General features: G+C 42.9%; 1 protein-coding gene across 1 annotated transcript in view; it reads right to left on the bottom strand.

The window, feature by feature from the left end:
* Window positions 1-597: 597 nt before the first annotated feature.
* The window catches only part of asz1 (ankyrin repeat, SAM and basic leucine zipper domain containing 1), a 46331-nt gene continuing 32769 nt past the window's right edge, over window positions 598-14159 (bottom strand). Inside the window, exons 11-13 of the mRNA XM_032578120.1 lie at window positions 12979-13084; window positions 12083-12196; window positions 598-1163 (exon numbers count right to left, since the gene is read on the bottom strand). Of these exons, the coding sequence (XP_032434011.1) occupies window positions 1020-1163; window positions 12083-12196; window positions 12979-13084 (364 nt within the window). The 3' untranslated portion in view covers window positions 598-1019. The remainder of the gene's footprint in view (window positions 1164-12082; window positions 12197-12978; window positions 13085-14159) is intronic.

Genomic DNA, 14159 nt, shown 5'->3' with positions numbered 1-14159 from the left:
AATATACACAAAGATCTTTATATGTTAAGAGTGAACCTGGAATTAATCTATAGAATACAAAAAAGGAGGAATTGCTTTTACACATCTCTGATTGGTAGATCAGTTCACGTTGAATTTCAAAATTTCAACTGGTTACAGAGAATTTTGACCCATCAAAACCCACATCAAATAAACTTTATTTCAGGACAAGATTTTCAGATAACCAGTCAGAGATCAAAATGATCAGCAGATGAACTACTAAAAACACAAAATCTTTTTCTTCTATTTAATAAAAGCCTCTAGACTACAAACTCTCCATTTTCTACCTATAAACAAATGAATCTACAAGATTGACTTTATAGTTTCATGAGAAAGTTAGGGATAAATGGCTATAATCTTAGAACTATTATTGTATAAAAATCTTTCTACACCTAGCAAATAATCTTTAATGTTTACTTTGTTTTTTCTCTGAGGCAAAAAGGAAAACAAAAATCAGCCTTTGCCAAGAAAAGCCTGATCTGTGCACCTCAATTACAAACTAGGAATGTCTTTTTGAACTTCTGATGGGAAGTCTCACTGCTAAATAGCTAACATGTCTACATTTGTTTCTTTTTTTTAAAGGTATGTTTCTGGCTCCATTGGTCTTTATTGGAGAGTGGTCAGAAAGCGGGTTGAGATAGGCCAGGACTCAAACCGCTGCTGGCCGCTTTTAGGACTTTACTCCTGCGCCATCGCCGCACTCTTGATGTTTTGTTGTTTGACTCAAACAAAGAGGCTGAGCTTCTTACAATTGTGGGGAAAAAATTGAAATGTCCCAATTTTTTATTTGGCAACAGAGGCAAAATCTCTTGGTTAACCTTCAGCCTAACTCAAAACACTTTTAAGAGCAAAATCAAACTAATTACAAGAAGAAAACAGAAGGAAGACAAGTTAAACTTCCCAACCATGCCTGAAATGTAACCCTGTTTTATATAGTTTACAGTAATCAAATAAGACATTAGAATGAATCCTTTCATTCTAATGTTCATGAATTCTTGTGTTCATGCGGCCCTTGAAGGTTTGCAGAGGAACAGGAAGAGCGCGGCTCCCAGCATGCTCACACCAACTCCGGTCACAGCCCAGGTCCAGACTCTCTCCTGAGAATCAGGTTCAGGAAGCTGACAGCAATCCTTAGCTGCATCCATCTGAAAAAGAGAAAAGTGTACTGATGTCAAGAAACACACAAAGTGCTTTAATATAACCAGAAAAATGCTAAATGCACCAGGCCCTGGGCTGCAAAATGTCTAACGTCAGGCAGCAAGCAGAGGACATTGTTCCTTAATCCAGCCAGGATTATGACACAGTTTCAGGATCGACTGGGTGGGAAATATCTGCTTGTGTACCAGCATGAGAACACTACCATCTTAGTTAGTGGATGAAGACATGTCTGAGCCCACTGCACCACTACAGCGTGACTCGCAAAGGTGAGTCACCTAAACTTCCTGTGCCAAATCCCCCAGGAGTCACCAGGCAAGTGGAGCTGCGGATGTTGGTCAGTCAAGTCATGATGGTGAAATCTCAAATCAGAGGCTGACGGTGTGAAAATGGAACCGCTCTGAGTCAAGGGTGGCTTCTGGTAAACATGACTTGGGAGTTTGCAGTTTGGCAGTGAACCCAGATTTCTTGGGTTTGCTGGAATTTTGACATATAGCTGCAGTTAATCCCACAAAATATGAAAAGTGTTTTTTAGTTGTTTTTTTTTTTTTACTTAGACTTTATTGTCAACATCTTAGAAACTTATTGCATTATCCAATAACATGATCTTTTTGTACAATGGCTCAGAACAAACCTATCCTCAAGTTTGAAAAGCTCCAGACTAGAACCATTTGTCTTATGTTTTCTACAATACTTAGCAGACATGAAATGCCATTATAGCAGCAGTACTATTTAAAATCAACTTTTTTGAGCTGTACATCATGTTATGCCATTGTCTCATCAAAAACATACCTGGAGTGTTGCTTTAATTCTTTCATACCTGTTTGAGAAATCATTTACTGTCCTGTAGCTACCATTCAGCCATGCAAAAGGCCTAAGTGGACCTAGCACTGCCTTTGAAATACAGTTTCTAGGTTTCCATCTCACAGAGCAGCCCTTTCCTGCAATTCTCCACTCAGCTCCTTCAGACTAGGCAGAAGCAATTAGCAAACACCTGGTATCATCTCCCTCTCAGTGAAACGCTGGTAAAAACATTATTAAAGGGTTAACAGAGGAGCCATGTTGTGATGACTTCTTGAAGGTGGAGTTTCAGAAAGAGCAGGAGTTTTTAAAGAGACGGAGGCTCAATTTCAAGGTGTTATATTATGAAGTAAAACTTCCTTTAAGTCATATTTAATATATAAAGCACTTTTATAATAACTGCAGGCAACATAGCTACTTGTTCTGTCATAAAATGACACTATGTGCCTGGAAAACACATACTGCCCCTTAAAATCATCTGATAAAGTTCACCTTGTGTTTTTTAATCCAACCTCAAGTCAATGGAAAAATAAGGACACTTGATCTAGTCTTAAACTGGCTCTAAAATGTTGTCCATCTAACCTCAAGAGTAACAATAACAGATACTGCACATGTACAAACAAATGGAAGCCAAAAAAAAGCTACATAAATGAAAAAAAAAAAATCAAGAATACCTGGACTGTTTCCAGATGACTTATTGAGGAAAGAAGTAATCTCTTGATTACTGTTCAGCGTGATACTACTTATGTAAAACCAGCAGCTTCAGGTGTATTTGTATCACACATTTCAGCAACAAGGCAGTTCAAACTGCTTGTTTCATAATTGACAACACAATAGTCAATTATGAAACAGACAACACATATTAAATCTCGCCAAATGCCATTAACAAAATCATCTAGCATAATCATCATCAAATATACAGTACAGTACATATATAGGTGGGATTTTAGTCTTGATTTAAAGGAATCAGTGTTTCAGCAGTTTTGTGGGAGTTTTCTGGTCTCGAGTATAAAAACATATGGTACCAATAACAAGCTGACACAGGAAGCTTATAGTGAATCACTTGTTGTGGCCCTTTATTTTGTGACAGATTGGGAAGACGACATCCAAACAGTCTAAAGTCCATTATTATACAACAAAGAAGATTATTTTACAAGTACGAACCTTTTAAGATAGTTGCAAATGTTTCCATCAAGATCAGTGACTGGAAGAGATTCTAGAAAAAAAAAGCTTCTCTCATAAGATTAATGTACCATGACAGCCATGAGACATCTGGAACAGCTTCCTCTGGATAGATGAGACTACAGCAGAGATGACAGGCCAAAATGCACAGCAGCCTATAAGCACACACACTTAATACAATTGTCAAGCATAGTGGTGATTTGGCTATGTTTTGCAGACAAGGACCTGGAAACTTCACATAGATAAATATTCAAAAGACCGACGTAAAACTCCTTGATGGCATTTTCTGAGAGGTTTCTCAGTTTAGAACCTGACATTAGAATCTACTGTATGTATATTAAATATGCTTACCACTGTTTTTTAAAGATTAGACTCCCTTAAATGGTTTCTTAGAACTTAGTTTATGAAATCATGGTAAAAAGAAATAAACAGTTGTAATCTTTAAAAACTTCAACTTTTAAAGTCAATTTAAAGTACATTTTGTCAAAATTGGACTGGATCACTACAAACTAATAAAATACAAAACGATATATGACTAGGCCTGTTGCAATAAACAATATTTCAATTAATCGCACGATAAATGAAAGTTATCAACCTCATTTTAATTTATCGGCTTTATCGTTTCTTCCTGCCTTTTTCTTTCTATTGATGACACTGGATGAAAAAAGGCTCAACTCCGGTGCTCTCCACTGACCCTCCCCTCTTCATTCCCTTAGTGTAATGCCTAACTCACACTACACGATTTTAGAATTGTCTGCCGATCGTCGGCCCATTTCCAAAACCTAAGAGGCATACTAGCAGACAAAAAACCGTAGGTTGCCGTGTGGTGTCCAACAGTCCAACATGTTGTACATTCCCAATGTTCTACCGACTGGACCCGATCAGTCCTAACACACACTACAGAATGATCGGTTACGAATATCGCAAGGGACAATCTTGGAACGTTGGTCGTTCCAAGATTGTTGTAAAGGGGGAAATCTGGACGAAAAATTGTGTAGTGTGAACTGGCCTTAAGGGAGGAGTGAACTATTGCATCAGGTAGCCGGATATGCCTGTCTTCTCTATCTAAATCTAATGATTATTGAAGGGCAATATAGTAGGGCAGTCCACGTATCTCTCATAATGAAGTGGAGCTAATCAATCATAATTTAGAGTTCAATAAAGAAGCAAAGTAGTCCTTTAATAAAGTTATAAAAAGAAGAATACAGCACAAAAAGGTCAGTCTCTGCATGGAGACAGAAGGTTTAAAGTTGAAAGGCTTACAGCAAATGTAGGCGATGTTAATGAAAAAAGACGACAGATCTTTGTCCAGATCCTCTGATTAAAAGCCATGACAGTGTTCCTGTGAAGTTTTCAAAATATTTACACTTCATATTTAACATTATAAACACATCCTTTTCTAGGGGAAAGTTGCGGAAGACAAAACATTAAACAAATAATGAACAGCAAATTAAAAACTGCAAAATTAAGCTGCTTTTAGAGAAGGCAAAGTAACTTTAACATCAACTCCTATCATTTCTCGAGTCGATGCAGAGAGATGTCTGTATGTTTCATATGTGGCAGATAAAAAGAGTAAGTGGAGAGTAATTTATTTATTACATGGGGTCTCCAGATATCATTTATTTTGTGCGAATGGGACTAAAATTATGAATATTTTTACTCCCAAGAAAATTTGAGTGTTTGCTTTGGCCTGATGACAGTGGTAACTAAAAGAAGGAGCTATGATGACTGGATGGGAAAAGTTCAATAATTCTGAAGTTCTGTTGGCTAAAATCCAACCCAGCCAATGACTCCATCACCACAGGTATCAGGACACTAACTTATTAATCTACTCCAATCCTTTACCTAGTTCCTTCACGTCACACTCTACCTTCATTTGACAATTCTTTCTCACATCTCAAACTTTCTGCAGCTTCTGGTCTGCTCCCTCCACCCTCCTTTACCCCCCTCCTCATATCATCCCTCCACCTCGGTGTCTGTGTGCTGACAGGTCAATGTCATGCTGGCGCTGACTTATGGGCTGTGAGTATTCTGCCTTGTCAGGACCGACTCTTCTTGGAATACCAATGCAAACACATCCATATACATAGAGATTCAAGTATACACATGCAAGTGCTCCTCCACATACCTGTCACGGCTCCACAAAGTTCATATATTCCTGCATGGAACCCAGTGGTTTTGAATTTTCAAGAAAGAAAAACTCATTAGCAGGAACTGCTGTATGAAATATATTTAAATTGACTTGTACATAGTGCTCATCTGTGCACGGATTATCTTCGTCCTAGTTGTATTCCAGACAGCTTTGTGGATAGTCATGTTGGTCAACACAACTGCAGTGGGAAGAGCTACCTGCTCTGCATCCACCCTGTCCTGGTTTTCACAGTGGAAATGCTCAGAAAACCTCCCCCAAAAATTATATGAACAGTCTAGGAAATTGCCTTGTAGCTCTTCCCACATTCCTGAGCTACAACAATTGCTTAAAAAAAGTTATTGTTGATGTTGTTGCTTCAAGGCATTGTATTAATACGCATCTGCAGGGTTTCCCCCAGAAAGTCCGGTGGTCGGGGCGCAGAGGTGGTCCACTGGCAGTCCACTGTGTTTTTGTATTAAAAGATGTTAAGTTGACAGCAAATTTAAAAATATTACTGGATAATTATATGTTACGGGAAAACATTGCTAGTGAGATGCTATTTAAATCCACAACTTGTCTTAAAAACAACTAATCAAAAAATACAATTAAAATGAAAATCAATTGTTTGCACTTCTGTTTAATCCAAATTAAGTCAGCGGCTCCCTGAGGCCCCTCAAGGGCTTCAGGAGCCACATAAAGGCTAATATTTTAACACAGACCACAGATACATAAATGTAACATTTGTTTATTGAGATGATCAATGCGCCTATATTTGATTTAATGGTTTCAGCATACATTAATTAAAAGATTTTAAATTGTTTAACATTTAAATGTAAGATTTTAAGGAGCTGGCAAGTTTATTTGGTACATCTTCAAGGAATAGTATTCATAGTTAGATTGTTTTGTTACCATACCTACAATCTGATGCTGTGAATTTAATCTTTGAGTTTGAGCTCTGTTTGTTCACAAATACACATTAGTAAACTGCAATTACAATTTATTGCTTTTTAGGTTGGCCAATTAAACTACTCTCCCTCTCCCAGATTAAATCGAACACAGAAGCTGTTAGAGATGCTGATGATTTTAGCAGCAAGAGGGACCCCAATTATCAAAGTTAAATTCTGTTCAAGGCCTCATACAGCCTTGGACCGGTTCTGAATGATGAGTTAAAGCTGCTACACTGCACAGAGATGTGCAACAAACGGGACATTTAATTTAATGCCGCTAATGTGGCTTTAGTAGCTCTAACATTTCGTGTCTGCTGAGTTTTTAATAAAGGCCACAGAAACTGTTGTGGTTCCTCGAGTTTGTGGGACGAGTTTTCCGCGAGCCCGCGCGGATTAACTCTGGCTGACTAAATGGACAAAGCTTTTGATATGGTTTGGTGCTTCATCTAACTGGAATAATAATAATAAAATAATGATAAAATAATATAAAACCAGCGTGATGCGTGACTACGAGGCGAACGCGAAATCTCCTCACCGGGCTGAACCTGCATAATGAGGTTAGCGCTGGTTCATTAACCACTAATGCTCCGACCAACCGGGAACACAGACATAAACTTTATCAGCGCAGACAGAGCCATACCTGTGCAGCGTGTTGAGATGTAAATGCCCCACATAATTCTTTGTTCACAAATATAAATCATTCTCACCGCTCCGTCAACGTGCACGTCTGAAAGTGCGACTATAAGTTATTCCTACGGTTCACATAGAGCTGCACAACCAGAGCTAACATGGTGGGTTTAAACTCTTACCTTGATAATATAGAGTTCTCCAAAGAATCATAATTCATCACAGAGGGTAAATGTAAATATTCATACAGGTCAGCCAGTGTCCAGTTTGAGTGAAAGGAGGCGCGCATGATCCGTGCTGAGATAAACTAAGAGCTCAAGCAGCGGCAGCGCAAGGCAAACGTGCAGAGGCGCCAGCTGTGTGATTGGTGCGAGCGCTGCCGGCTTTAAATGCATGAACTATAAACCTATCTTCTATAAACTTATCTTTTAGAAATAAATCTGCTCCGCCAGTTAAACGTTATATCAACAGAGACGCTTACAATCCGGCTTTAAAAAAAAAAAACGATAATTTTTTTTCTTATTAATATTTTCCTAAAAACATAAATAAGCAACGCTTAGTCTGGCAGGGGGTCTAGTAAAGCATGGCGGGCCGCCAGGCTTATAATACACTGAGGGAGGCTGTGCGTTCAGACCCCAGCAAGTGAAAGTGCTGGTAATTAAAGTGGAGTCATTTAATTTAATTTATTACAAGTTATTGGGGCCACAGTCAGTGGTTTGTGTCACTACGGAGAAAAAGTTAGATGTGTTCATTTGCTTTATGTGTGATGGGATCTGGTTTCATGGTGTCATGTTCCGTGTTTTTCTGTGTTTATTTAGTTTTCGGTGTCCTTGAGTCTCTTCGTTGTCCTGTCTTCCCCTTGATTGTTCCCAGGTGTGTCTCGTTTCTGTGATTACCCTCCCGTGCATTTAATGCCACCTGTGTGTCTGCGTCTGTCGGGTCCTCGTCGCTTGTTGTGTGATTTCTGTCTGCCTGTTCATTTGCCACGCCATCATTCTGTTGCTACCGGTGTGAGCCCTGGTTTCCGCTCAGCCGTGCCGCCAGAATCTTTGTGGACTGTTTTTGAACGTTATTCAGTCTTAAAATTACTATCTTTACCTCATCCTGGGTCTGTTGCGTCTGCCTCACCACATCCACCGCACCAATTCATGACACATGGTTCAAGTAGGTGAATATTAACTAAACCGCATAAAAATAGCCTATGTTAATATGATTAGAATTTGACGGATAAAAATAGGAAAATAGCCTCTCCTTGGGCTGCCACCTTATCGTGGTGGAGGGGTTTGAGTGCCCCAATGATCCTAGGAGCTATGCTGTCTGGGGCTTCATGCCCCTTGTAGGGTCACCCAAGGCAGACAGGTCCTAGGTGAGGGACCAGACAAAACGCAGCCCGAAGACCCCAATGATGAACGGCACCATTGGACTTCGTGTTCCCTCGCCCGGACGCCGGTCACTGGGGCCCCACTCTGGAGCCAGGCCTGGAGGGGGGGGCACGATGGCGAGCGCCTGGTGGCCGGGCTTTTACCCATGGAGCCCGGCCTGGCTCAGCCCGAAGAGGAAACATGGGTCCCCCCTCCCATGGGCCCACCACCCGTGAGAGGGGCCAAAGGGGTCGGGTGCATTGTGTGATGGGTGGCGGCCGAGGGAGGGGACCCTGGCGGTCCGATCCTCGGTTGCAGAAGCTGGCTCTTGGGACGTGGAATGTCACCTCTCTGGTGGGGAAGGAGCCGGAGCTAGTGTGTGAGGTCGAGAGGTTCCGGCTAGAAATAGTCGGTCTCGCCTAGACGCATGGTTCTGGTTCTGGAACCAGTCTCCTTGAGAGGGGCTGGACATACTTCCACTCTGGAGTTGCCCAAGGTGTGAGGCGTCGGGCAGGAGTGGGCATACTTGTTGCTCCCCATCTTGGCGCCTGTACGTTGGGGTTTACCCCAGTGAACGAAAGGGTAGCCTCCCTCCGCCTACGGGTGGGGGGACGGGTCCTGACTGTCGTTTGTGCTTACAGGCCGAACGACAGTTCAGATTACCCACCCTTTTTGGAGTCCTTAGAGGGGGTTCTGGAGAGTGCTCCTCCTGGGGACTCCCTTGTTCTGCTGGAGGACTTTAACGCTCATGTGGGCAATCAGTGAGACCTGGAGGGGCGTGGTTGGGAGGAACGCCCCCCCCCGATCTGAACTCGAGTGGTGTTCTGTTGTTGGACTTCTGTGCTCGTCATGGATTGTCCATAACGAACACCATGTTCAAGCATAAGGGTGTCCATATGTGCACTTAGCACCAGGACACCCTAGGCCGCAGTTCGATGATTGACTTTGTCATTGTTTCATCGGATCTGCGGCCGTATGTCTTGGACACTCGGGTGAAGAGAGGTGCGGAGCTGTCCACTGACCACTACCTGGTGGTGAGTTGGCTTCGGTGGTGGGGGAGGAAGTCGGTCAGACCTGGCAGGCCCAAACGTGTTGTGAGGGTCTGCTGGGAACGTCTGGCGGAATCCCTTGTGAGACGGAGCTTTAACTCCCATCTCCGGCAAAACTTCGAACACGTCCCGGGGGAGATGGGGGACATGGAGTCTGAGTGGACCGTGTTCCGTGCCTCCATTGTCGAGGCGGCCGATCGGAGCTGTGGCCGCAAGGTTGTCGGTGCTATCGCGGCGGCAACCCTCGAACCCGTTGGTGGACACCTTCAGTAAGGGATGCCGTCAGGCTGAAGAAGGAGTCCTATCGGGCCTTTTTGGCCTGTGGGACCCCGGAAGCAGCGGATGGGTACCAGCGGGCGAAGCGACATGCGGCTCGGGTGGTTGCTGAGGCAAAACTCGGGCGTGGGAGGAGTTTGGAGAGGCCATGGAGAAAGACTTCCGTACGGCTTTGAGGCGATTCTGGTCCACCATCCAGCGTCTCGGGGGGGGGGGGGGGGGAGCAGTACGGCACCAACATTGTTTATAGTGGGGATGGTGTGCTGCTGACCTCAACTCGGGACGTTGTGGGCCGGTGGGCAGAATACTTCGAAGACCTCCTCAATCCCACCAACATGCCGTCCATTGAGGAAGCTGAGCCTGGGGACTCTGGGTTGGGCTCTCCAATCTCTGGGGACGAGGTCGCCGAGGTGGTTAAAAAGCTCCTCGGTGGCAAGGCTCCGGGGGTGGATGAGATACGCCCAGAGTTCCTTAAGGCTCTGGATGTTGTAGGGTTGTGTTGGCTGACGCGACTCTGCAATATCGCATGGACATCGGGGGCAGCTCCCCTGGATTGGCAGACTGGGGTGGTGGTCCACCTGTTCAAAAAGGAGGACCGGTGGGTGTGCTCCAATTATAGAGGGGTCACACTCTTAAGCCTCCCTGGCAAGGTCTATTCAGGGGTCCTGGAGAGGAATGTCCATCGGATAGTCGAACCTCGGATTCAGGAAGAGCAGTGTGGTTTTCGTCCTGGTCGTGGAACACTGGACCAGCTCTACACCCTCGGCAGGGTCCTGGAGGGTGCATGGGAGTTCGCCCAACCAGTCTACATGTGCTTTGTGGGCTTGGAGAAGGCATTCGACCGTGTCCCTCGGGGAGCCCTGTGGGGGGTTCTCCGGGAGTATGGGGTACCAGGCCCTTTGTCTGTCTTCACATCGAGAGTCTGGTCCGCATTGCCGGCAGTAAGTCGGGCTCGTTTCTGGTGAGAGTTGGACTCCGCCAGGGCTGCCCTTTGTCACCGATTCTGTTCATCACTTTCATGGACAGAATTTCTAGGCGCAGCCAAGGTGTTGAGGGGATCCAATTTGGTGGCCTTAGAATCTCATCTCTGCTTTTTGCAGATTAGGTGGTCCTTTTGGCTTCATCAGGTCGTGATCTGCAGCTCTCGCTGGAGCGGTTCGCAGCCGAGTGTGAAGCGGCCGGGATGAGGATCAGTGCCTCCAAATCCAAGGCCATGGTCTTGAGCCAGAAAAGGGTAGAGTGCCTTCTCCGGGTCGGGGGTCGTCCTGCCCCAAGTGGAGGAGTTCAAGTATCTCGGGATCTTGTTCACGAATGGGGGAAGAAGGGAGCGGGAGATCGACAGGCGGATTGGCGCAGCGTCTGCCGTCAAGCGGGCGCTGTACCGGTCCGTCGTGGTGAAGAGAGAGCTGAGCCAAAAAGCAAAGCTCTCGATTTACCGGTCGATCTACGTTCCCACCCTCATCTATGGTCATGAGCTTTGGGTCGTGACCGAAAGAACGAGATCGCGGATACAAGCGGCCGAAATGGGTTTTCTCCGTAGGGTGTCTGGACTATCCCTTAGAGATAGGGTGAGAAGCTCAGTCATCCGGGAGGGACTCAGAGTAGAGTCGCTGCTTCTTCACATCTAGAGGAGCCAGTTGAGGTGGCTCGGGCATCTGGTCAGGATGCCTCCTGGACGCCTCCCTGGTGAGGTGTTCCGGACACGTCCCACCGTGAGGAGGCCCCGGGAAAACCCAGGACACGCTGGAGGGACTATGTCTCTCGGCTGGCCTGGGAACGCCTCGGGATTCCCCCGGAAGAGCTGGAAGAAGTGGCCGGGGAGAGGGAAGACTGGGCCTCCCTTCTGAAGCTGCTACCCCCGCAACCCGACCCCGGATAAGCAGAAGAAGATGGATGGATGGATGGATGGATGGATGGATAAAAATAATACATGATGGATTGTTTTTTATGTTGTCGGTCAAGATGACGGAGAACAAAAAAGTCTAGCGTGACCTCTGATATTTAGCAACATTCAGACAAAAAACAAAAACTGTATCTGCCAAAATCAGAATCAGGCTTTTTATTTTAAATATTAGGGATTGGTCAAAAAACTGCAATGGGTGCACTTCAAGTAGCAAAGATGGTATAGTTATAAGAAACATTTCCTAGTGAATTTCCCCCTGTGCTTTGTATGTGCGTGGAGTGATGGGTCGGTATAAGGAGAATTAAGGCAACACAAATAGCAATACTACAATTTCTACACAAAATAGTCTTTTTCAATAGCGTATAAAGAATACATTTTAGGGGAATAAACAATAGCATCATTGATCCTGTTCTACATACTCAGGTGGCATCATACTTCAAGTCTATTTCATGGTCAATCCCTGGCCACAAGGAAGAACCAAACGTGAACGTAGTGTTGGACTTGCAGCTTTTCCATCTCATTTTTGTTTGGTAATTAATTCAGAATCTGATTATCATTTTTTATTATCTGTTCTCAAGTTCAAAGTATTAGCTATTCAATGTAAAAGTGTGTTAATGTATATGTATGCTGACCTGGCAAAGCAGATTGTGGAGGCAGCTGACTTCCTTCTGCAGGTCTTTAGTTTGGACAACCAGCTGCCTGCAGACAGTCTGGGCTTCCTTCTTCGGGTCCAGAGAGATGACCAGCTGCTTGGAGGACCAAAAAAACGTCAATTTTACCAACACGTTAAGATTGCAGCTTAGACAGACATTGACAGTGAGAAACATGAGACAGAATAATGTTGAACTGTCATGTCAAATATGATCTCAATGCTCTTTTTTGGCTGGATCAAATTACTTCTATCTGGCTGGAGTATCTGATGTAACAGCAATGTGCTGCAGTATGAAAAAATGTATCTACTGAATTTGAAGCTTTTTTTTATTATTCCATTACCAAATAGCAATGTCAAACTTTTGCATTTCTAATGACTGCTTGACACAGTATCAATAATGATACATGAATTCATGTCATATATGTTTGCTTCGGTCACTTTCTGGTTCGGTACACACATAGCAAATAAATACAGCCTTGTTTTCTAGCTGTACACATAAAAAACGTCTATATAAAGAACTAAAGTGTAGAGTTCTACGTTCTGTCATGTAACTTTTAACCAGCTATCACTTAAATGTGCTGCTTGGCACCATTTCTGTTTCTTACTTAGTTAAAGTGTTGAGGGATTAATAACTGTGATCCAAAGCAAAGTTCTGGTTTGTAATGACTAAATAAAACCAGTCAGTTGTATAGTTTCTATTGCTGGAACACATTGATAAAAATGTAACTGTCAGAAGAAAGAACAAACAAACATGATACAGTTTTGTTTCTTTTGAACACTTCATGATGTGGCTTTAAAATCAAACTAGGAAATGAACTGGGATTTCTGTGGACCCCCATGGCTCCAAATAAGGAAACCAGTACAGGTAAGGTGTACCTGAGAGGCCTGACGGGGGAAACGGCTGATGACATCCTGAAGCATCTCCGTCAGGTAGCAGCACTGATGACGCACACTTAGGAGGAAGTTTTGCAGATCTTCACACCTGCAAAACATGAAAAACTTAACAGGAATAATAAGCCTGCTGCAAAAAGCAATTAATCGCATGGTAATTTAAAATAAGCTCAATAAGGTCCATTCTGATGATTGATATTTTATGAAGGGTAGTTTTCTTCACAGATATTTCATAATCCATTTCATTTATCGTTTTTGGTTAATGGTGTTTTATTTTGGATATTTAAGATGTCTCCCAGTTCCAGTTTGGAGTGATCTGTACAAAATGTAAGTTTATAAGTCTTTGAGAGGCGAACTTGTTGTATTATGCTATTATAATTGTATTACTTGGAAACGGTTTCAAAGTGACAATATTATCATTTATAGTAAACATTTCTAGGCCAACTTATCGTCCAATAAAATTTCTTAATGTTTGTAAGCAGAAAACATAATTTAGAAAAACAGACAGAAATTACTTAAAGATTGTACCAAGTTTTCACTTTATATTTAACAGTCTTTCAACACTTCTTAAGAAAAGCCAACACCATAGCTTAAACATCCCTAAACTGAGAATAAAATATTACAGCTGATATTAAAATAAAAAAATGTAAGCTTTACAAGTAAATTTTTAAACTTAAGCTGTATTAAGTTGCATTTTATGTTTTTTTATTACTGTAGATACAGTACATGCAAGTTGAAGATGAATTTAATAATCGATACATGCTATATTTGATAATATAGGATGTCAAATAACGCCATTCTATACGCTGATTGGTAAAAATCTAACTGAGAAAGAAAAGTTGCGGCTTCATTTTTATAAACAACCAGGATATAAAAGACATCCAGTCTCACATGCTTACCAGGATAGATGAACAATTCTTTAAAAGGTTACCTTTTTTAACGTGAACTTTAAAAATTACGTCTACATTAAGAAACAAATCATAGTGTGCAAAAGCTGCTCAGCTATGACAGTGCAGACAGATTGATAGTTTGGAGCAGCTCTGAGCTCACATTGTCCAAGTCATTTTCTGGAACTCCTCTTCAATAAACTCTACAGAAATCCGAGCAGGTGGCCAAACCTTTTCTACTCAATGTTCATCTATTTTGTCCTCCCTCCCTGAAAAGAC

This window comes from Xiphophorus hellerii, chromosome 2 (assembly GCF_003331165.1).
Source record: "Xiphophorus hellerii strain 12219 chromosome 2, Xiphophorus_hellerii-4.1, whole genome shotgun sequence".
NCBI lineage: Eukaryota > Metazoa > Chordata > Actinopteri > Cyprinodontiformes > Poeciliidae > Xiphophorus > Xiphophorus hellerii.
The sequence above is the reverse complement of the archived record's forward strand: the minus strand, read 5'-3'. Positions and strand labels throughout refer to the sequence as shown.